The sequence below is a fragment of the Meira miltonrushii genome, assembly GCF_003144205.1.
Source record: "Meira miltonrushii strain MCA 3882 unplaced genomic scaffold FA14scaffold_2, whole genome shotgun sequence".
NCBI lineage: Eukaryota > Fungi > Basidiomycota > Exobasidiomycetes > Exobasidiales > Brachybasidiaceae > Meira > Meira miltonrushii.
In genome coordinates, this window is record NW_020289944.1 from 1397852 (window position 1) to 1421297 (window position 23446).

Here is a 23446-nt window from a genome sequence, read left to right on the forward strand (position 1 = left end):
GTTGGCGCTCAATCTCCTATGGTTGGCGTGATAGTTTATTTTTACGCCGTTACCAGAAAATCTTATGGCTAAAAGGAGATATAAAAGATATAATAGGGATGGTGGTTAGAGATAAATAGATCATTCGACCTCCCTATCTGAAACCAGAAATAGCTTATAGAAAGGAGACATCCTTTGTGAACATGATGAAGGGCGTAAAAGATGTCCAACAGGGGTCACGGTAAATTCATTTTTGACAAAAGAACATCGCATGTAGAATTTGATTTTCTCTATTCCGTCTTTCCTTAGCGTCGATCCAGATCTCCAATCATCTTTGATCGAGTTTTCTTGTTTGTAGTAGGGAGTAGTAAACAACTATTTGAGTCCCCTTTGAATAATCATTTCTGCTCGCTTCTTTAGTGGTATGCTTAGTAAGTTTTACTACGCCCAAGCATGACAAGGTTTTAAGCAGCAGCGGAATTCCATGTGTAGTGCAGCGCGTGATTGCTTACACTCGGGAGGTGCATTAGTTGTTACTCACATGTGTCCCATGTTTATCCTTTGATCGACACAAGTAAAGTCCGACGGTTAAACAGTCATGCATGCAATCAATCAATTTAAACTGTCTAATTTAATGAATGAAAGTGTCTGGACAACTTTATTCCCAAGGCCCGGATTCTTTGGTGAAGTAAGACTGACGTATGTTTGTTTCTCTTTCCCCCACCCCGTCTTAACGTCGGAATTGCATGGATTGTAAGATAGAATGCGTGTGGCTTACGCATATATTCATGCTCCTTAGATAGATTAAGGTATATAAACCAGCATACATTCAAATATATCCCTCTTCTTTCACTCAACACAATACACCATCCATTTCTACAATGGCTCGCTTTACTCTCTTGATCTCTGCTTTGGCTTTGATGGCCATGACGAGCGTATCAGAAGCAGCGGTGATCGAACGTGATACAGCATCAACGGTGAAATGTACGCCATTGGGTGTTTCAGATGAAGTTTATTTTAAGCAAAGTGCACATAGTGATCCACTGTATGGTGTAAAAATCAGTACAAATTCCAACAAATTGATCGCAACAAAGAATCGTGATACAGGAGAAAAGTTTCAATTCTTACGTTGTGATGCACCTTCAACCGGATACGTTCAAGGTCAACCAATCAATGCAGGTTATGCAGGCGTTTATTTCGGTCATGTTCAGCATGTTTCAACGGGTAAATGCTTAAAACATGATCAATCCTCTTTGGATTTCACATTGGGAGATTGTCCAACAAAGGATACAGCAAAAACACAATTACCCTACTGGTTCGAATCAGTTGATGGAAATAATATTCGTTTTACAGGATACAAAAACACAACTGCTTATCCACAACCTGAATGGTTTGCAATCCCTTCAGGAGAAACACCATTTGAAATTAAAACACAGCAACAAGGTCATAACGGCAAGCCTAATCAATACGTCTTTGCTAGGCCTATTCGTACCTAAACCTGATGTATGATTGCTCTTATAATTGATCCTTATGAATTGAACTTGAAATATCTTATATCATCTTAAATGTTATCGTGGATGCCATATGATGTGTTTATCCGCCGGTCCGTTCGGATCTCATTGTCCGGGAGTAAGTTTGTGTTCATCTTACCATTTCATCATTTGATTCTCTTGGCAAAAGAAACAAAACTTTTTCCAACCGAAAAAGCAAAATTGGAGTCTTTAGACAGTGCCAGAATACGCGTTGTTACACACACACATTACAAGAGCAAGGCACACACTGCATTTTGCCGAATAGAGAACATAAGCGGGTCTCTCTCAAATCCAACACGTCCATGGAACAGACAAGGCAAGGCCAGACCAGGCGATCTGCCAGAATAGTTGAGTATGAATTTAAAGTCGCCGTACAGCCTCTCGGTTGGGTGTGTAGAATGAATGCAACACACACACTTGAGAAGTCATGGTATGCAGCATGAGCACACCTTATTGGATGCATGCAGTCTTAAAAGAATAAAGCATATGTTTGCAATTTAACTTTTTCCATCTTTACCATCGTCATCCTCACCTCTTTTCGCAATCTCATCGTCATCCTCTGACTATCGACATAATGCAATTCACAAATATTTTCCGTCTTTCGCTGCTTTTGACTTTGTCAACTTTGATGGTTGTCTTCAATGTCGCAGCTCAATCCTCTTCATCTTCACTATCAAGTTCTGCCAATCCTACACTATCTGCCATCACATTCAGCTTTTCAAGGTAATTATCTGAAGGTCGCAGTCTATCCGTTATCTTCTAAGCTGACCAACATGCATCTCTCCCCCTCTTCCAGTATCGTGACTAGCACATCAAGCAACGCATCAGGCACTTCAACAATCACTTCAACCAACGTAACCGAATCCACTTCAAGTCAAACATCATCTTCCACTTCCTCTTCTACAAGCTCTTCGTCCAGTAGCATGACAAGCAGCAGCAGCAGTAGTAGCAGCAGTAGCAGTAGCACAACTATGCCCCTCTCAACATCTCGAATTCCAGATGGCGCGTTCTCACTCGTACACGGATCATCATTCGATCTCCAAAATACTATCTTTGCCTCTCTTGCCTCTTTGGCAGTATTGGCCGTTGCTGGAGTCGCAATTTTCTAAACAATGCCTTTCTCGCAACTATACACCTCCATTAAGTTTACCCACATCCATCATCTCTATACTTTATAAAAGAGCAATGACCAAACTCCCGCGAGTATGGTTTTATATCCTGTATAACATCTTCTCTCTCTTCCTCTCCATGCTTTCGACGCAAATACTTCACAAAGCAAATAGAATTGCATTTTTCTGCTTGTATGTGTGTTTGTATATATATGATCTGAAGTGATTTTATATGCCATTAGAGAAAGTCAATGCTAGAGAGAAAAAACGAAACCTGGGAATCAAAAGGACAAAAAAGAGAGTAAAAAGATATAGTGTGGATGGCCACTGCAAGCTATTGTCGCTTTCATGTAAGACATACTTGCACTTGCATGTACAATGAGTAAGGACGTTAACCTAACAGTTGCATCCGCCTTGGTTGGTATCGCTATCGATTCTGATCGGGTCAGGGTAATCGGCATACAACTCCGCTTCAGCTTCCTGTTGCAAGGCATTCTTAGCGATTGTCTGGAAAGCCTGTTCGACGTTGATTGCTTCTTTCGAAGATGTTTCAAAGTAAGGAATATTTCCCTTAGATTGACACCATTGCATAGCACGTTTTTGCGAAACCATTCGTTTTGATTCTTCAACGTCAATCTTGTTTCCCAAAACGACAAAAGGGAAATTTTCCGGATCATGCGGAGAAGCTTGAATTAAAAATTCATCTCTCCAACTATCCAAAGTTTCAAAAGATTTTGCCGAATTAACATCATACACTAAAACACAACAATCCGCTCCACGATAAAAAGCAACACCTAAAGATTGAAATCTTTCTTGACCTGCCGTATCCCATAATTGCATCGTTACTAAACGATCATCAACCATTACTTCTCTCGTTAGGAAATCTGCTCCGATTGTTGCTTTGTATGCTGCTGAGAATCTTTTGTTGACATATTGATTCATCAATGAAGTCTTTCCAACACCTGAATCTCCCAAGATGATCACTTTTAATAAAACCTTTTTCTGCATGATTGGTGGTTGTGGTGTAAGTGTGTGTGGGGGTTGTGATCAAAAGTATGACTCCTTTTCCCTTTTAGTTTGTGTGGTAGTGGAGATGATGATCAAATGATGATGGATAGGGTGTTGGATGTAAGAGAGAGCGGTTAAATTGAGAGAGGGATTATGAGCCAAACTGTGCGCAGAGCGCGCCGCTAAGGAAAGGCGTGTCATCCCTGTGTTATTTTACGTGCATACTGCATAATCAAAGAACACACACACACACACAAACACAAAACAGTGATCGATTCGACTTTTGATATAAGGAGTTTGGAAGGGTAGGTCAAAGTGATTCATAAATTAAACATTCAGGGACAATGAAGATCTTATAACATATATCACTTCGACGCCTATAGAGATCCTATTCTATAAAGCATCATCTCAGATCTGCCGCCAAAGTGGAGCAGAACGGCTATCTACGCGGACAATTTGCACAGCTTGGGCTGACTAGTCAGACTTTTGTTAGAGGTGTTGACCGCGTGTGTGATTAATCATAATGCCAACACACGTGATCATGCATGTGTAAAAAAGCGGACTGCCGGTTCAAGAAGATTATCATTCAATTCATCATCATCTCTACACACCATCACTACCCGAAAAATACATCATGGCGGCCACTAGTGCATACGTTTCAGCAGCTCATATGAGCGGAAAACAACTACGGAAATCGTTTCCTTTGGTAGACAGATTTCTCATACGTGAACATCGATTACAAGCAGAAATTGCACAACAAATGGGAGAAGCAAACAATCTATCTGAAAAGAAGGGAAATGCGCAAAAATACAGTTATTACAACCAACGTGCAATAAATCCTCATCCGTTCAAATTGTTTCATAATAGAACTACTGGAAAATATATCAATCCTCGTTTAAGTTTACGTAGACAAGCGCAATTAGGAAAACAAGCTTTTGCAGAAGGAAGATTTGATGAATTAATTCAACAGATCGATCGATTAAACTTTGGAAATGAATATTATGCTGGAGAAAAGCTGAACAAGATGCGAAGCAGAATCGCAGAAATAAAAGCCGAGGAACAAGACTTGCAACAAAAAGCAATGTCAGGAGAATTAGAACAAATGAGTGTAATTCAAGCAGTTGATCAACAAATTCCAAAACAAACACCCGATCAAGTAAAACGATTGGCAAAAGCATTGGCTGCCACACGTGGTCCATACAAGGGAAGATCAAAGAATAACATCTTCAAAGGAACACTGCATGCCAGAGAAGGACCCAAAAGGAGACAAAATATCACCGATCGCCTTTCAAAGATGGATCAAACAATCGTGGATTGGAGAAAACAAAGAAAGGATGTCAAGACAAAAGCAAAACCAAAGCTACCATTCTAGTGTGTAAAAATAAGACATTTCTTTTTGGCTTTCATGATAATACCATACTTGTACAATTATGATGATTGAATGCGCTCAATCAAACGTGAACGTTTAGACGTATCCGAAAAGAGAGCACGGATAAGACTGATAAGTTCTTCCCTCGTATAATCCACCAAAGCGCCTGCTTCAAAGTATAAGAACTCGATATCGACCAACGAACCGGTAAGGATATCACTGAGATAAGATGCTTTGAACCAACTTGGAACGTGAATTGCAACATCGGAGTTCGGCTGTTCTTCTTGCTTGTGTTTCTCAGTTCGAAAAATGTCCTCCAATTCTGCTAAAGCTTTCACCAAAGCGCTCAACTTTTCACCTTCTACTTCACTGATATCTTCCAATGCAATGACATCACGTAGAACCCTTTGTAAAACACTGTCGATCAATCTGCCCATTGCGGCTTGATGGGACGATGTTGTTAGAACTGGTTTCCAAGCAGAATGCAATTGTTGCAAAACAACAATCACTTGACGAATAGATCGCATACATGCTTGAAATCGTGGCTCATCGTACGTTGCCGCAAATCCATGTGTATCAGCAAGGCATTCCGCTAAGATACGTTGTTGCACCAGAATCTGTGCATCAAAAGATCTCTGACCCAGCAAAACGGTCAATTCGGCATGTTTTGCCAAAGATAAAGCTCCTGAATTTTTAGTGTTTGCTGTCCCTTGCCATCTTTCATCCAGCTTGACCAACTCCTTCGCAATGTAAGTACAATCGTTTACAAACTGTGCTGCCAGAGTCGGTACATTATTCAGCGTTTCAGCATGTCCAACGGGCATTAATGCTCGATGTAAGTCGAGGATATCATCCAAAGCATCAGCAAGATATTTATTATCCAATCCTAATGCCGTATCATCATTCTCCTCTTCAATTGCAATAATGTCATCAAGCATTGAACTCGCCAACTTGACGAAAGCAATAGAGCGCTGCGAGATGATGCAAGTCTCTTTCTGTATAGATGGCTCATTGACGTGTGAAAGTGGGGTCGAGATCGCATCAAAAGTCGATTCGTTGAGTGGCTCTTGCGTATCTTCCTTTACTATGACTGAATTGTCTGGCTCATCCTCTTCCGTTAGATCGATCAGCGGGGCAGTTCGTTCTTTTGAAGTTGCTGCTTTCTCTTTCTCAGCAAAAGCTTTGAATGCGCTTGCCAAATCCGGACCTCCACGAGATGCTCGAATACTTGCACGTTTTGCTTTTTCCTCTTCTGTTAGTCCCCAAGCATCTTCATCGATATCCTCATCGTCCAAGTCATGATGATCGATAATCGCAGGGGAACTTAACGAAGAAGACTGTGAAATTGTTTCAACAGGTGTTGCTTTTTTGACCACAGGCTCACTTTGAACCCATGCATCTCCATCATCTTCATCTGCTAAGGGAGGAGGTGCTGAGATATTAGAATGATTTGCAGATGCTGACGTTTGTGCAGCCGAAGCAATGGATTGTTCGGCTGGCTCTTCTTGAAACCAAGCGTCTCCATCGTCCTCGCCATGTAATGGCGGCGGTGCTGCGATGTTAGAATTGTTGGCAGATGTGGACGTATGCGCTGCGGAAACATTTGATTGCTCAGCTGGCTCTTCTTGAAACCATGCATCTCCATCATCCTCATCAGCTGAGAGCTGCGGCGCTGAGACACTGGAGTCGTTGGCAGATGTGGACGCATGCACAGCGGAAATATTCGATTGCTCAGCTGGCTCTTCTTGAAACCAAGCGTCTCCATCATCCTCACCATTTAATGGCGGCGGTGCTGAAAGATTAGAGTGATTGATAGATGTAGACGTATGCGCAGCGGAGGTAATTGATTGTTCAGCTGGCTCTTCCTGGAACCATGCATCTCCTTCCTCCTCACCATCCAATGGCGGCGGTGCTGAGATATTGGAATTGCTGGTAGATGTGGATGTATGCACAGCGGAAACATTCGATTGCTCAGCTGCCTTTCCTTGTAACCATTCATCTCCATCGTCCTCATCAGCTAGGGGCTGCGGCGCTGAAATGATGGAATTGTTGGCAGATGCAGGCGCACGCACAGCGGAAATATTCGATTGTTCAGCCGGCTCTTCTTGAAACCAAGCGTCTCCATCATCCTCATCGTCTAATGGTGGAGGTGCTGAAACACTGGAATTATTGGCAGAGGTAGATGTATGCGCAGCCGAAGCAATAGATTGTTCAGCTGGCTCCTCTTGAAACCAAGCATCTTCCTCATCGTCAGGGACCGACATCGAAGCATGTGCAGAATTTGGAATCTTGCTAGAAGAGGATTGCGTTGCATGAGACTGTTCACCTTCATCGAATCCCCAGCTACTTTCATCTAGGTTCTCATCTGGAAAAGGTCCGCTGCCCAATTGGTCTTGTGGTTTGACTACACGAACTCCGCCCAAGGCAGACTTTTTCTGCCTGGCTCGATTTGAGGTAATGGAAGCAGGAGATGCAGAACGTTGACTTAAGCCTGAAGCCACTCTTGTTGGCCTGACATCAAGTCCTGCTGCCTTCTTTACATTCGCCACGCTTAGATGACTTTCCCCTTGCGCACCTGCATCATCCCATGCTGACCAATCCTCATCCTCTGCTTCCTCGTTCGTTGTCGAGACCCGCACTTGCTCTGGCTGTACTTTTGCAATAGGTTGTGGCGGTTCCGTTACCTCAACTTCCATTTCCACCTTGACACCTTCCCATCCTCCATTCATTTCCTTCAGTAGCATATCACGAGCCTGTGATCGTGATATCGTTGCAAGGTGACGTAGAAAGTATCGTCCTGTGTTGTGGGCAAAATCAAGCAACTCCTCTCCTTCTTCTTCTAGACCACCTATCAGATACTTATTGTCCTTCAATGAAGCATGTACAGTGACTGCGATCTCTGAAACAGCAGAAAGTGACCCCAAGGTCTCTTGCTTGATGGGCTTCTGCAGAGATTTCGGTAGTAGGCCCTTCAGATATTTAATGACGAGCGGAACAGTTGCAGGAACGACGATCCTAGAGAATTCGAACTGGAGCTTTCCCAGTGATCCTACTTTGTCTGCCACCTTAAAAAGGTGTTCGTTCATGTATACTAGCAGTGCACTTATTGCTTGCAGAGCTGATTCCTGCTTCGCTTCTCCGCTACGCAGCGCAGCTTGCCATGATCCACTGGAGCTCACGTCCTGCCAATGGCTTGTTGTTGCACTCTGAGGTATCGCGAGTAATGGCGTGATAATGTTCCGGAGCAAATCGTTGCTGAATTTGTTCAAGAGTGGTATCAATTCTGCCCGATCCTGTAGCAAAGCAAGCAAGTTGTCAAGGCTGAGCTGCGTTTGTTGCCCTCCCACTTCGACATTGCTCTGACGAGCCACTGTGACACTTGCTTGGCCTTCATTCTCCGAGACTCCTATCCTCAAGCAGTCATGCCAAGACTCATGAATGATCTGTTCCACTTGCTTGATGAGCAGATTGAGTCGTTGCCCGAGTTGCTGTATTGCCGGAGGAGCGGAAGGACCTGTACCCAGCCATCCGAATTGCACGTCACTCTCCATATCTTGTTTTCCAGACTGTATACCCAATCTAGCACATTGCTTTTGAGCTTTAGCAATCTCTTCTCGTAGTCCCTTTGGATCAAATTCACCTGCTTGTACCCTGACCTCTAATTCTTCAACAGCAGCGACAGCTTCCCGCAAAGCAGTAGCAAGGATCGTAGTATGTCGTCTATTCTCGTGATCCTGTTTTGATTTGACATATTCTGCTACCGATCTAGAAACATTCAATTGCAGAATGTCCACCTCTGTTCCATCCGTCGTACTACGTTTATCCTCACTTAATCGTTTGATCTTGCTTTCGATTTCTTCAAGTCTGCTTTGTATTTTTGATCCTGATCGTTCATGTTTTTCGATTTGTGCTATACTTTCTGCTTTTGTTACCGTTTCTGCAATCGTCTTTCGATAAGAATCAATATGTGCCGAAAGAAGTCTTAATTGATCGATCAAAGGTAGAGCAGGTGGAGCATTTGGATCTTTGTTTTGTGTTTGTGCTCCTTCCACATCTATTATTAGACCTTCCAATAGCTTCTTTAGCTTTTCATCACTATCCCGTACTTCCATCTTGTCTGTCGCCAAGAAGGTGAGCCAGCACCGGAGAGATGGGGGATATGATGTGAACGAGTTGAAGGAACAGACAACATGTCAATCACTCCCGCGTCAACGCACACTAAAATTAGAAGAACAACGCATTAAACGCGCGGGCCACACTCACTTCTCACAAACATGCTCTCTCTGTGTGGATACGATTCATTATTACAGAAATACATGCGTGTGCTACTTCTATGCAGTGATAAACAATTCAGGCGTTTGACCTTTAACGAATTGTGCAACTTCTTCTACTCTTCCAACCCAAGCATTCAATCTTTGTTGTAATGCGTTCAATTGTGGCTTATCCAAAACACGAGGTTGTACCCATGTAATCTTTGCCAATTGTGCATGTTGATCTAGTGATCCTTTAATTAATTTGAGACTGAGTGCTTTCATCACCAAATGTTCCACTTCATCAATCGGTAATCTTGTCTCAACAGCGATTGTCTCGAATGAAAGTGTTCGGTCTGTACTTGCCCTTCTAAACACACTTTCAATCAATGCCATCAAACAAATCTTTTGACGTAGGAAGGCTTGATTTTCAGCGAGGATCGGCTCAGATTGTAGATGCGGCAATAGACTTTCAAACTTGCCAATATCTCCTGAGTTGAAGGAGAACAGCATCGTTGAAAGCCATGCGTATGGAGACGATTGTAGAGATGTCAAAATTGGATGTAATAGCAACTCTCCAAAGTTGTAAATCGTATCGCCCAACAATGCGGAAAGCGCCAAATCTCTCGCTCTCTGAATACGATCCTCTTCAGTCAAATCAACGTCAAGATCAACGCATGCTAGATACAGGAGAGAGTTCTTGTAGTATGAAGCATACTCTGCCTTTGTTTTATGGTAATCTCCAGACACTCTGTAAAAACTTGCATGGACGCCACGCTCGACTGTGTTGAAAGAATCGAGAATCTTGGCACATTTATCCATTGCCTCCTTTGTTCCATCAACGTCCCCAAGGATCAATTTGAAATGAGCTGCTTCCATAGTAGCAAACACAAATGCTTCTTGCGACTCATCTGTGTCGATGCTAGTGGCAAGGTTATCCAAGAAAGTCAAAGCTGAAGAGGGTTCAGTGAACTGTTTCGATGCAATCACTGCCAATGCTACCAAACGCAAACGATTGATTCTAGTGGCGAATGTGCTGATGAACTTTTGATATAGATCCAATCGTAATGTAGGCGTTGATGATGAGGGATGTGCCATATATTGTTCCACAGCTTGTGTCAATTGAAACCAGAGTTTCTTTTCGTGTAATTGTTTGAATCGTTCATATAGTGGTCTTAGATCTGCAGGAGCAGCCAAGGTGGCTTTCTCTAGCCATGAGCTGTCGAAATCGACATCCATTGTGCCAGAATTATTTTCTTTAGATGCCATCTTGTTTTCTCTGTCGATCGTGTGATGATGGTGAATAAGTAGTCTAGGAAGATTACCTTGGAAGCAAAGGACGCGTAAACAACTTAGTGGGCGCTCCTGCCCTTTTGCTTGGCTCACTGTTAATGACGCGGATGGCCCAAACGCAAGAGAAAGCGGAGATACTGTACTGCATAAAGACGGGATAAACTCTTTGAATGATAACTACCACCTACAACTTTCGACTGTTGCCTTATAATACATGGATCTGGACGTCGCAATTTACTGGAGGAGGTGGCTGGAATGAGTGCAAACGAGGGCAGCAAAAGCGATGGTCGGACAGACCACATCATAATCAAATGGAGCCAAAAGCTTGAAGAAGCTCAAAAACTCACAAATGAGGCCACCAGGTTAGAATTCGCAAAAGATTATTCGTCAGCATTTGCGAAATATGTCCGGGCAGGTGAACTATACCTGAGTCTCGCTAGAACCTATGATGACCGGCCTAAGACAGCAGTCTCTGTTGCAGGAGAAAGTGGAACAGACTTGAAAACACGTATCAAGAAGGCAGCAGAAAAGGTCTTGAATCGTGCAGAGAAGATTAAATCTCTTCGCAAAGACATCAAACCAGTACAGAAGAAAGTATTGAGTGTAGAAGAACAATCTAGAATACTTGACCTGGCGTCCAAAATTGGTACCATAGATGCTCCTGTTTGGAAGCAAGAAGGGCCTTCTACCAGTACCATCGAGCAACCCGCACTGGCTCCTCTTCACTTAAAGAAAAATGCGACATACAGGAGCCGCAAAGATGGCTTATTTTGGTCAAAGAAATCACTATATAGTCTGGAGCTTCAGGGGAGCGAAATTGTTCAAGACATCGTAAATGATTGTAGCTTCATTGCGGCTTTAGAAGTTGCCGCTCAATATGATGCAAAATGGGGAACAAATCTGGCAACAGGACCTTTGTTTCCAAAGGGAACCGATCAAACGCCAAAGTGGGATGATGCTGGTCGCCATCAAGTACGCTTTCACATGAACGGTACAAAGCGCAAAATTGAGATAGACGATGCGATTCCGTGCGATGATCAAGGCACGCCCATGTGCGCATTGGGAATCCCGTCCAGCGACCCAAAGAATCTGCAGCTATGGCCTGCATTACTGGAAAAGGCATACCTTTTGATTCGAGGAGGATACGATTTTAAAGGCTCTAATGCAGCCATGGATTTGCATGTATTGACAGGTTGGATACCTGAACAACTCGGTCTCCATCGGGATGACTTCCACCGCGAGAAAGTATGGGAGAGGCTTGTAAAGGCAATGAAAGAAGGCAACGCCATGCTGACAGCAGGGACAAGTAAAAATACACAGGAGGAATACGGCCAAATTCGTCTGATCCGGTCGCACAACTATGCTGTTCTGGACTTGATCGAGGATCATGCCGAACGAAAAGTCGTTCTTATGAATCCGTGGCGTCAACCCGTTTCCAGCGGCGCAAGTGGTGGTGGTCTTGCTACTATGCAGACTCTCAATGAAGCTCTCCCGGTATGCTACGCGAAAGAACAGTTCACGATAACCTGGGACGAGCTGTGTGCTCGGTTCGACTCGCTATACATTAGCTGGAATCCGAAGATGTTTAAGATGTCGAGCGAGTTTCACGGCATTTGGAGATCTTCCAGAAAAAATGGTCATGTACAAGTCCAGCTCAATGTTGAGCCATCGACGGCCAATCCGGTACCAACCACATGGGTTCATTTGGTCAAGCACTTTCCTCCTGACGACAAAGAGCGTGCTGCCTCCTCTACAGTTTCTGAATGGATAAGCGCTCATGCCTTTGATAATGAGAATGAAGGTGTTTTGCATCATTCCGAATACGCTGGAGAGTATGTCGACGGTCTGCATGCTTTGACGAGATTTAAAACGGACAAGAAGAAGTACACTCTTGTAGCATCACGACAGATTGAGGAGAACAGTGCAGATGGTGCCATTGACAGGTGCCAAGACAGCACATTCACGATGACAGTGTATTCGAATGCAAGTCACATCTCACTCGAAGAAGTAGAGAACAAATATCCATTTGAGATTGCAATTCCTGGACAGTGGACACTAGGCACAGCAGGTGGAAATCCACTCGAGCCAACATTCATGCATAATCCCCAGTATGCAATCACGGTGCCAGCATCAGGTGCAATGCAGACAACTTCTGTGCGCATTTCAGCAGAAGCCAGCAAGGATGTTTCGATTCTGATTTTACTGCTTTGGCCAAAAATAGATCAAGGCTCTGTTCAACGAACTGATCATTTTGCACCGGGAGATATCGTTTGCAGCAGTGAAACGTATAATTATGGTTTAGCCATTGCTCAATCTACGAAACTTAAGCCTGGAATACCCTACACGTTGATCATCAGTACATATTCACCTGGTCACCTAGGCCCTTTCAATATCACCGTGCAAACGCAAACAGGACAGGCTGAAGTGAAGCCAATTCCGATGGAAGGTGCGGGTATGTATCAACAACGTTTGCGTGATCGTTGGAGTATTGCGAAAGGTACGGCAGCTGGTGCTCCGAGATTTGGGAGGTGGCAAAGTAATCCTTCTTGGACATTTAGCATTGACAGGAAAATGCAATTGACTGCGAGGCTTACGATTGATTCGAAAGCCAGAACGGAATCCACGGCTTCAGAATCAAGTATTAATAAACGACCTCATCTGAATGTCACGGTCATCGGTCAAGAGTCAGGCAAAGAGATTGCCTCTTCCGGACCGTACGCAAATATTCCATGTGGGGTAGCAATACGTAATGTGATGCTAGAGCCGGGCAATTACACGATCATAGCGTCAACATTTGATATGTACGTTGAAGCTGCTTTTACTCTTCAGCTTTTTACAGGCAGAAATCTCACTCTCACACCTGTCGAACAGTAATTATCATAATCATTATCTCGTGCTGTTTCTGGTGCTATATGTTGTCAATGTATACTACAATGTAATTTCTGAAACGATGTCATCTAAAAGGGGGAAGGAGGTGCAATACTTGCTTTGTGATTCGTTAAGAGGATGGTGAGTGCTGTTGCAAAGATAACAAATGCAACGATCACTTCAGTGATATAAACAACTTTTGTACTGTGTGCTTGTCTTGCATGTCTAGCATCGTGATACCGTTGTGCGACTGCTCTTCTCTCTAGATTGCTGGGATGATCGTCATCTGTATTGTTTGCAGTACGATTAGCCATAACAGGAACGACTTCATCAGCGTGTTCTAAAGCTCGTACGCAGCGCATATAATCTATCCATCCTATAATGAGCGAAAAGATTGACAATGCGAAGAACAGAATGCCTAATGCTTCCGATAAAGCGACGCTTGTGTCCAATAGATTGCGTTCTGGATCAGACACAAGAATAGAAGCACTTGGTCCGATTTTGGCAACGGAAGTTGAAGATACCAAGACGCTTTGCTGTCGAAGTAAATTTTTTCTCATTGCTTGCATTCTCAAGGCTTGGATTATCGCATCCCCTTCTCCTGCTGTATACATCCCCTTGCCCACACGTACTTTGTGATGACCATGCCCAATTACTTGACTTAGATCACGCAATTGCAATCGCAGGAACAAAGCAGCTGATCCAATTGCAAGCATAGAGGATAAACGTAACCAGCTAAAAAATGTTCTCTCTCTTGCTAGGAAGTCTCTAGCACTTTCTGCTGTAGTTTGCCTGATATTGAAGAATGCCATTAGAGAAGCCCATCCATCGGGTATTCTTGTGTGATTGTTTGGTTGGGTATCATTCTCTGCAAAAGCAGGTAGTAATGCACCATCTGATGTACCGGCTAGTGCACCAGGTGCAGAAGTGGAAGATGCTAGTCGATGATTTGAAGGTGGAACAACAAGCATGTCATCCTTTTTGGGCGAGTCTGCTTCTACGGGTATATTGACAGAGCGTGCAGAAGGACTGCCACTATTTGGAGAACCACGAGGTGAAAAGTTACGTGGATAACTGTTGGGTATATGAAGCGTTAATCTTGGACTTGCAAATCCCCCTTCCTCCCCACCTCCCATTGCTTTAGGCGAGGAGGTCATGATGGCCACTGCCAAGACCAAAGAAAGATACAAGATGGTGGAGCTAATGGAGTATTTTTTCAACGAAGAAGCAATTATATGCACACATGCATGCATGGATCGCTTTATCTTTTAACTTTGACAGCTTCAACTCGCATATAAAAAACGCAATTAGCGCGGCGTTGAGCAGCGCTTAGATCCTCTTTGCAATTACACTTTTTAGTGTGGCATTTTTGTTCCATCATTTGGTCATTTTTCTGTCTGTGTGTGGTCGACTTTGCATGGGTAATTTCCCATGTCTACTACATTGGCCGTTTTGCCGAATGGAGGGGGCCCATGATTTGAATGCGTCATTGGAAGATAATCCCCATTTATTGACCAAATATGTAATGCATGAATCCGATCCCTACTTACTCTTCTGCATTGTGCATATATTCACAGACTATCAAGCGGTCAGCGGCAGACATATCATGTATACTTGATGATGACGGAAGCTAAGCTTATGGCCAAGAATAGCGAAACTATCTAGATGCGCTTAATAACGGATCACGTTATCAATAATGGTACATCGGATAGATTCGAGTTATGGATTGTGATGGAGTTGTTTCACTGCCAGTTGCCGCTTTAGCGTCATTCGGACCGGGTAAAAATGGAAGACGATCTATCACGTCGGACGTTCAATGTCAAAGAGACAAAACACTTTTGTATGTCTGTAGAAGCTATAGAATTTATTGAATAGGATATCATTCTAAAGGCTAACTTTTCCCTCCAAACATCGTCTCAGAAAACATACAAATAGGGTTAAAGTTTGCCATTGAATCTTATCCAAAACATCCGCGCATCCTTTTTTCTCCGCCACACCCCACTTTCTCTTTTCTATTTCTCTCACTCTTTTCTCTCATACTTTCACCACCATCTCACCCCCTCAACCATTTACACAATGAGTGCCCTCGATTTGAGGTAAGATGAAGTGAAAATGGATTCTATGTCCCACGTGTTGATCCCATCCTCCCTTTTTTTCACAGCCTCGGTTGCATTTTAATCGGTGTCCTCCTGAACGTATGGTTGTACGGATTTTCATGCGTACAAGCATATATCTAGTGAGTACGACATACCTCTTCACAATCATACCCACCACTTTACTAACGCATTCATTCACAGTTTCGCTCGTTTCAAGTCTGATCGTACATCTTTGCGTGTCTTTGTCGCTTTCCTCTTTTGCGCGGATACAATCAACAGTGTGCTAGACACCGTCTTCCTTTACAAATACTTAGTCACAAACTTTGGTAATTTGGCCTACGCAGAGATCAGTAACAATGAGTTTGCCACAGATCCACTTTGCGTGCAAATTGTTGGTTTTGCAACTCAACTCTTCTTTGCATGGCGTATTTGGAAATTGGTTCCAGGCAGATTCAATTGGGTACCCGCATTAATCATTTGTATCTTGGGCTTCTTGAGTTTCTTGGGCGCTCTTGGTACAACCATTGGGGTTGTCATCGTTCGTCACTACACGCAATTCCAAAAGTTTGAAGTCACCGTAGCTTTGTGGCTTTCTTGCACAGCTGCTGCGGATATCATGGTCACCATTTCACTCATCACCACTTTGCATCGTTCAAGAACTGGATTCACACATACAGATGACTTGTTGACCAAATTGATTCGTGCAACGTTGCAAACTGGTTTACTCACCACATCGTTTGCCGTCACTGACTTGATTTGTGAGTGCTATCTTTGATTGTATGTTTTGGACACAGAAAAACTGACCCAATCTTCTTGCACACAGTGTTTGTTTCCAGCACTAGCACCTTGCACTTGGTATTCAATCTACCCTTGTCTAAGCTATACATCAACTCTCTGCTTTCCACGTTGAATGCCCGTGCATTCATCTCAAAGGGTGGCCATTCAATGAGAGCGGTCAATTCATCTAACCTGCAAATTCACGGGGTTAGTGATATGAGCAACCTCAAGTTGGCCGAAGCAGGATTGTCATCTGGTCTCAGTAGTGCACTCAGTGGCAAGAAAGAAGATAGCGATGGGACCTTGTCTCGTACAACTGAATTAACGAGTGCTATCGAAACCGAAAGCATGCCATCTCCTGATCCTCGCTCACCTGCTGGTCGCCCGTCTCATGATGGATCCAGAAAGAAATCGACAAAGTTCAAGGCTGCGTGGAAGCGTACAACGGATCCCAAATCATTCGCTAACATGAAAGAGACGGAGACCGAACATGACATCAGCCAATACAATGACGGCGAAGATGGTGTCCATGTGGTGACCATTCAAGAGCGCTTTGAAAGTGATTTGCCACGTTCGCGTGATAGCATTGCACCGGCGTTATCGTTCAGTAATCTCAACAACAAGAGCATGGCTTCTTTTACCGAAAGTCAACGCTCAATGGGCAACAGCAGTCATGGTAAAGGTGGCGAGGAGGGCATCAATCAGATTGCCTATCATCACAATCAACATCAAGACGATTCAGTCGAAGGCGGTGAAGGTAATGATCTGACCAACTCAGTTCCTTTGCAAAAAATTCAAAGCCGTCAAGGATCACCAAATGAGGCTACTTTGAGCCCAATCGCAGCGGCTAGCAATCGTCAATCCATGACTGCCCGTCATCCATACAGCCAATGTTAGGCGGCCCTTGTTTAGGGGATTTTTTCCTGTGCTCGATTTACCTTTCTGTGTCTTTGTCATATTAAAGGAACTCAAATAGCTATTCATACCCTTCCCCGCTTCGCTGTAACCTAACACCAAAAGACGCATTTATCGTCACAACGTCCTCCGCATTAATCGATGATATTCGTTTATTAATATACATTCACAAGTGTGGCTCTTGACCTGCTTTGACGAGAATGTTTGGATTGAGTTGAGTGGTTGATTGTATGCCGGCCAGTGTCATATTCAGCTCAAGATCGGCAGCCAATCCCTTGAAAACTGTTTCAACACCTTCTTGTCCGTTTACAGATAATCCCCATAGCCATGGTCGCCCGATCGCGACTGCATCTGCTCCCAATGCGAGAGCTTTCATTGCATCTGCACCACATCGAACGCCCGAATCAAAGATGAGGTAAGGTCTCCTTCTTTGCTTGGAGGCGCGATCTTCATCACCTTCTCGGCCAACGCCATATACCAATCCCAGATCAGTAGGCTGAGAAGCCTTGTTACGATCTGTGATGATACCAGGAGTGAGGTATAATGGCAAGCCGCGGATAGAACGACCGATTGCTGACAAGCAATGCAAGCTACTGATCGCACCGTCAACTTGTCTACCACCATGATTGCTTACCCAAATTCCATCTGCGCCAGCTTCGACGGCTCGATTTGCGTCCAACAAAGATTGAATGCCTTTCAAGATGATCGGGCCATCACCCCAAAATTTACGCAAGGTTGCTAATTCTGACCACTTACGTGAGATTCCCGGATTGACAAGGTTAACCGCTTGAACACATGCTCCAAAGAGATCCTCTTTTGTTGCTTCTTTACCACGTGGATCTTTGCCTTCACAGTATTGTTCGATAAAATAAGGATCTGAAAGCATATTTGCAACACCTTTTCCTGATAAGAATGGATTAAAGGCGTCATTGAGATCTCTTGGTCTCCATCCCAATGCGAATGTGTCGAGTGTGACGACTAAAGCTTTGAAGCCTGCCTTCTTTGCTCTTTTTATCAAAGATTCTGTCAGCTTTTCATCCGAAGGCCAATAGAGTTGATACCAGCCATGATTTTCTTCTTTGTCCAAATCAGCCGCTGAAGCAACATCTTCGATTGAAGTAGAAGCGGCAGTAGAATGCGTATATGGAATACCCAATGCCACACCAGCTTGAGCCGTTGCCTTGTCTGCATCTTCATGATACAATTCCTGTACGCCGATTGGTGAAATCACAAAAGGTGTTTGAAATGTAGTTCCAAACAACTCCGTTTTCATATTTGCATCTGTGATATCTGTATCTGCCAACATTCTCGGAACGATTTGCCATTGATCAAACGCATTTAAGTTTGTTTGATAAGTCTTTTCTGTACTTGCACTTCCATCAGCATAATTGAAACCTTCTTTGGAAATACGCTTTTGTGCCTCTAATCGTAATTCGGCATACTTTGTAGTTTGTGGTTTATTACCTGTTTGATAACCTTCCAAATAAATCTGTCGCATATACTGTACCTTTGGGCCTTCCATCTTGTCTATCAAACTGCAAGATTAGTGTTGTGATTGTTACGAAGTGATGCAGTTATGTGCAATCAATGCGAAGTAATAACCCTGCTTCCCCACAAAGTTTCCGGTCCGGCCATAAGAATCAAAGTGTTGGCCGGGTTATTGTGTAAGCCCGAGTTGATTGGCCTGCTTAGTCAAAAAGTAACCCTTGCTTCTTCTCCAATCGGCCGAGTTGTGTCGAACGCGTGTTGGACGCGCTCTTCTGTTTCAAGAAAAGATGCACACAAACAGCACACTGACAATTTGGCGTAAAACGCGAAAATTGCATCCCTTTACGCTTTGCCGCGCCGCGCAACACAAAACGAAGGCGTGGCGCGGCGCGTCTCAGAACAACAGAAAGAGGAAAGTTTTAATTTACACACAGTGAGTGTAACACACACGCACACACTACCACTATACGGAAAATTGAATCTTTCGTCGAGCAGGAAGGGAATTGGGGAGCGTTTGGTTTACATGCACATCTGAAGTTGTCATTCGAAAGTATCAAAAGGAAGATAAAGTGCCATCCTTACGCGCAATTCTCAAAGTAAAGCTATATCATCTTGTCTAACACTCACTTCACATCACAATCAATCACTTGGGAAGAAAGGATGGAAAAAATTTGATCGGTGAAGCAAGTCATTCATTCCATACAATTGAGCATACATAATCGAAAGGCTTGGTCGTTTACCCGATCTAATAGCAAGCACAGCAGCAGGCATGACCGACATTCATTCAGCTACTTCTGCTCTAACAGCCCCAACGGGCGATACCACCAGATCTACATTCACTGACATCGCTACCGAAGCAACCCAAGACGATCTAAGAACGGCTGATACCACCTTGGCAGACGATTCACAAATGGAAACAGGAGAGAACGTCGCTGAAGGTACATCTGGCGGTGCAGCCAAAAGCATCTATCTGGCAACATACTCTTCCGTAGCAGTTTTTGAGCTCATGGTACGTGGAATTGCATGTATGCGTAGACGAACAGATGGATATATCAATGCAACACAAATCTTAAAGATTGCAGGAATCGATAAAGCAAAACGAACAAAAATTCTAGAAAAGGAAATCCTAACAGGTGAACATGAAAAGGTACAAGGTGGATACGGTAAATATCAAGGAACTTGGATCCCTCTCAAACGTGCTCAAGAATTATCTGCTACCTATCTTGTCGCCCATCTCTTGCAGCCTCTTTTGGAATTCGATCCCTCCAAAGCAGGAAGCGTTCCTGTTGCTGGTAAACGCAAACGTCCAAACCCAAACGCTCCAGCTGCAAGTGCTTTCCATCGTCAATCATCCGGAGCTCCACCTGCAAAGGGTACTGGGGCCAAAGCATCACCTGCCCCTGTTTCAGCATCAGCCTCTACAACTACACTCGATCCTTCTGCTCCCGGACCAAGTCTGCAACCTCGATTCATCTCTTTGCGCCCACCACCGGGTGTTTCCCCTTCCGACTCCTTGAACGGATTGTTGGATTCTGGCAATCTGGTCTTCCCTCGCGGAACCACTGCCGAACAAAAGGAGACTTTGAGCAAGTATTCTTCTCATGGCTACACACCTCAAGGTGTTCCACTACCGAATGGAAAGAGTGCACAAGCAGAAGAAGTTGGCTCTAAAGGAAAGAGAGGAGCTGACTCTGCTTTCGGTGATGAAGAGGAAATTGGTGAGGTGAAAAGGCAGCGTGCCAATGGAGCGGCAGATGAGAGTATGGCGGATTCATCTTTCATCTTGGGTCCATCACCAGTAAAAGATTTGAATGCTTTGGGAAGAATCTCATCTCCCACATCTGCATTACGTGGAGCAAGAGCGCCTACGAGACTACATCGAGTCGCTTTAGGCCCACCTGATGCGTTCAGACAACTTCAATTGGACGGAACAAGATTCGCTGATCGTCCACAAATCATACAAGAAGGTGATGAAATAGGAAGACGGATGCGATCAAAACTCTTGCAATTGTTTGTTGATGAACGCCTCTCGCAGGCCGACGCGGAAGATCAATCAGAACAAGTTACTGTACATGATGAGAGGAAGTTGGACGAGTTATTGAATGAGCTACGGGTAGCTGCTCAATCTGTCGAGGAAGGGCAAACAGATGAAGCAACCGGTGTTGCACAAATGAACGGTCACGCTTTGGATGCCAGTACACCTCCTCCATGTGTGGATTTGGTGATTGATGAACATGGACATTCTGCTTTGCATTGGTCAGCTGCATTAGCAAAGATCAATTATGTTCGTTTCTTGTGCGCTCGTGCTCCTTCATCTGGTGGTGCAAACACTCATTCCGGTAACCATGCAGGTGAGACACCACTTCACAGGACAGTTCTTGTGTCGAATGCATACGAATCAAGCAGTTTCCCCGCATTGCTTCACCTACTATCACCAAGTTTGCACACGAGAGATTATCGTAAACGGACAGTTGTCCATCATATTGCATTAATCTCATCAGTCAAGGGCAGAGCAACGTCAGCACGCTATTATTTGGCTTGCTTGTTAGAGTACATTGCCAAATATCAAGGTGGTCGATATGCGGCCTTGATTGATGCACAAGACGATGAAGGAGAAACAGCATTAAGCATCGTTGCGAGGATTGGAAATGTAAGCATGATTAAGATGCTTTTGGACGTAGGTGCAAGAAAGGATATTGCCAATGAGCTTGGACTTAGAGCATCCGATTGGGGCATTGATGCAGTTGATAATGCTGAAAGTGCCGAAGCAGGTGCTCCTGGCGATGGTCTAGCAGATGCGACAAAAGACAAGCCTACTGAAGCAGTGACTGCACTAACGCGACCTCCTCGTGCACCTGTTCAAAAGAGCAAGGATGTCTTGGAGCAAATGGGAACAGTATTGCAAGATTTAGCAGACGTTTTCCAGAAAGAACTCACCGATAAAGGAGAAGCACTTACCATCGCACAAGCCCACCTACAAAGCGCAACAAGAGAATTAGCTTTGCGTAGAAGAAGAATTGCAGAAAGTCAATCTCACGTTGCTGAACGAGATGAGGCACGAATGAGAAGAAGAAATATTGGCAAAGTGATTCGAGAGCAATTATTGATGTTGGGTGAAAGTGCAGCATCTACAATAGAGAGTATCGATGAAGAAGGGCTGATTGCCGAATTTGTCGCTACACACGGTCAAGATATCATGGAACTCGATGAAGACGAAGATGCCCCATTCAAAGATGGTGAAAAGGGTGACGAGCTGGTACGATGGAGATGGTTAGAGGGATGGTACAAGGAACTCCTACTTTCATTAGAATCAAAGATTGATGCTTTGGAAGTGAGTGGAGCGGAAAAGATGAGTCAATGTAGAAAAGTTGTAGCAATGTGCTGTGGCGTTCAAGAAGAGAAAGTGGAAGGAATTTTGGATGATTTAATGGTTGCTACCGAATCAATCGGTACAGAAGGCGTTAATCTTCAACGATTGGCAGGATTCCTCTCAAAGGTAAAAGAGACAAGGTCGTAAGATACACAACCGTTGTATGCAAACCAGTTTGCTTTTCATGTCGTCTCTTTCGTTGATTTCTAGTATGTAGTGTTACAATGTATTCTGTTTATTAATGTTACTTGCTTAGTATACAATTATGTTGAGTGTGTATGAGATGTGCTTGTGGTAGTATCCGTTGCTTCTTTCTTTGTCCGTTCTTCCTGCTTCTTCCTGCTCCATTCGTGTGCTAATTGTAGTCTTCTTTTCCGTTTGGTCTCGGCGTCTTCTTCCGGGATAGGAATGGAGTCCTCGCTCTTGCTTGTAGGATAGCTCGTTTGTTCCTCTGATTTAGGGTCCTCCTCTTCCTCGCTACTTCCATATGCTACAAGGGTTTTCAGAGGGGTATTTGTGTCCGAGTTGGCTGCTTCCAACGTGAAATGCTTTCCCTCTTTCAAGGCTTGCCAGGTGCGATCAAGTCTACTTGGTGCGTCATTATCTGATGTCTTTCTCAAGAATGCAAACCTTGCATCATTTCCATGGTTGGCATAAATGCGTGCTTCCAATATAGATCGATTTGCTGCTCCTCGTAGCGCTTGAGCCGTTTTTTGCATCAGACTGAATTGTTCTGATGTTATAAATTCTTCTTCTGGGTCTGGGGCGTCTTTCACATCCTCTTCTTCTTCATCTTGTTGCTGAGATTGCAATGCCTCCATTCGTGATGTACGCAGCTTCTCGAGATATTCCTGATGTTTTGCGAAACGCTCCGCTTGATCTTCCTTTGAAGGATTTTCGGGTTCCGTTTCATTCTTGACAGGATGGCTCTTTAGATGAAATACATCTTCCTCCTCACTCTCGACGTAATTGCTCTTTGCCCGTTTGACTTGGTCATTCTTTACACGGTTAGCTCTTCGATCACCGTATGGATCTATTTCTTCGTCAGATGATTCAACAAACTTCTTCCCTTCGCCTTTTGCTCCTCTCTTCCTCACACGTGAGACTTCGCCATTCATCAAGAAAGCATTTTATCGCTAGATGATGGCATTCTCCAGAAAGTATGACCGTGCATGAATGCATTCCAAAATGTCATGGTGGAGTTGATACACGTGAACAAAGTTGATTACGCGCTTAAAAGAGAGAAGGAGATTTTTCTAATTCCGGCTTAATTTTAAACAATTCTATACACACAGGCTCAGCACTGTACACCATGGTATTCGGACATGCAAGAAGAAAAAGTTAATGCATGTAGGATAAATTGACATTTCACTCTTCTTCACTCATCATCAT

General features: G+C 43.9%; 12 protein-coding genes across 12 annotated transcripts; 6 read left to right on the plus strand and 6 right to left on the minus strand.

The window, feature by feature from the left end:
* The first annotated feature begins 649 nt into the window (after positions 1-649).
* FA14DRAFT_160392 (uncharacterized protein) lies at positions 650-1546 on the plus strand. The gene has a single exon (XM_025498654.1). It carries the CDS (start codon positions 861-863, stop codon positions 1473-1475), a length of 615 nt encoding a protein of 204 aa, XP_025355377.1. The 5' UTR covers positions 650-860; the 3' UTR covers positions 1476-1546.
* A 480-nt stretch (positions 1547-2026) lies between these two features.
* FA14DRAFT_189085 (uncharacterized protein) lies at positions 2027-2859 on the plus strand. The gene is made up of 2 exons (XM_025501699.1): positions 2027-2234; positions 2308-2859. The coding sequence occupies exons 1-2, from the start codon at positions 2086-2088 to the stop codon at positions 2618-2620; spliced, it is 462 nt and encodes a 153-aa protein (XP_025355378.1). The 5' UTR covers positions 2027-2085; the 3' UTR covers positions 2621-2859.
* Positions 2851-3778, minus strand: FA14DRAFT_160394 (uncharacterized protein). The gene has a single exon (XM_025498655.1). It carries the CDS (start codon positions 3626-3628, stop codon positions 3017-3019), a length of 612 nt encoding a protein of 203 aa, XP_025355379.1. The 5' UTR covers positions 3629-3778; the 3' UTR covers positions 2851-3016.
* A 610-nt stretch (positions 3779-4388) lies between these two features.
* FA14DRAFT_122174 (uncharacterized protein) lies at positions 4389-5000 on the plus strand (the record flags this gene model as incomplete). The annotated part of the gene is made up of 2 exons (XM_025496506.1): positions 4389-4734; positions 4879-5000. The coding sequence occupies 2 exons, from the start codon at positions 4389-4391 to the stop codon at positions 4998-5000; spliced, it is 468 nt and encodes a 155-aa protein (XP_025355380.1).
* A 28-nt stretch (positions 5001-5028) lies between these two features.
* Positions 5029-9162, minus strand: FA14DRAFT_37339 (uncharacterized protein). Its single transcript, XM_025502253.1, has one exon. The coding sequence runs from the start codon at positions 9107-9109 to the stop codon at positions 5057-5059; it is 4053 nt and encodes a 1350-aa protein (XP_025355381.1). The 5' UTR covers positions 9110-9162; the 3' UTR covers positions 5029-5056.
* Positions 9163-9328: 166 nt separating this feature from the next.
* Positions 9329-10486, minus strand: FA14DRAFT_164156 (uncharacterized protein; the record flags this gene model as incomplete). Its single annotated transcript, XM_025499866.1, has 1 exon — positions 9329-10486. One exon carries the CDS (start codon positions 10484-10486, stop codon positions 9329-9331), a length of 1158 nt encoding a protein of 385 aa, XP_025355382.1.
* Positions 10487-10849: 363 nt separating this feature from the next.
* On the plus strand, positions 10850-13378 carry FA14DRAFT_105331 (cysteine proteinase; the record flags this gene model as incomplete). The annotated part of the gene is made up of 1 exon (XM_025495737.1): positions 10850-13378. A coding segment is annotated over one exon (2529 nt), but the record flags the coding sequence as incomplete, so codon positions are not given.
* Positions 13379-13407: 29 nt separating this feature from the next.
* On the minus strand, positions 13408-14617 carry FA14DRAFT_160396 (uncharacterized protein). Its single transcript, XM_025498656.1, has one exon. It carries the CDS (start codon positions 14563-14565, stop codon positions 13498-13500), a length of 1068 nt encoding a protein of 355 aa, XP_025355384.1. The 5' UTR covers positions 14566-14617; the 3' UTR covers positions 13408-13497.
* A 760-nt stretch (positions 14618-15377) lies between these two features.
* On the plus strand, positions 15378-17267 carry FA14DRAFT_133051 (uncharacterized protein). The gene is made up of 4 exons (XM_025496963.1): positions 15378-15504; positions 15570-15644; positions 15706-16262; positions 16328-17267. The coding sequence occupies exons 1-4, from the start codon at positions 15485-15487 to the stop codon at positions 17176-17178; spliced, it is 1503 nt and encodes a 500-aa protein (XP_025355385.1). The 5' UTR covers positions 15378-15484; the 3' UTR covers positions 17179-17267.
* A 55-nt stretch (positions 17268-17322) lies between these two features.
* On the minus strand, positions 17323-18775 carry FA14DRAFT_160398 (FMN-dependent alpha-hydroxy acid dehydrogenase). The gene has a single exon (XM_025498657.1). The coding sequence runs from the start codon at positions 18716-18718 to the stop codon at positions 17363-17365; it is 1356 nt and encodes a 451-aa protein (XP_025355386.1). The 5' UTR covers positions 18719-18775; the 3' UTR covers positions 17323-17362.
* An 858-nt stretch (positions 18776-19633) lies between these two features.
* FA14DRAFT_113328 (uncharacterized protein) lies at positions 19634-22195 on the plus strand (the record flags this gene model as incomplete). The annotated part of the gene is made up of 1 exon (XM_025496008.1): positions 19634-22195. A coding segment is annotated over one exon (2562 nt), but the record flags the coding sequence as incomplete, so codon positions are not given.
* Positions 22196-22259: 64 nt separating this feature from the next.
* On the minus strand, positions 22260-23281 carry FA14DRAFT_37363 (uncharacterized protein). Its single transcript, XM_025502254.1, has one exon. The coding sequence runs from the start codon at positions 23170-23172 to the stop codon at positions 22318-22320; it is 855 nt and encodes a 284-aa protein (XP_025355388.1). The 5' UTR covers positions 23173-23281; the 3' UTR covers positions 22260-22317.
* Positions 23282-23446: the final 165 nt, after the last annotated feature.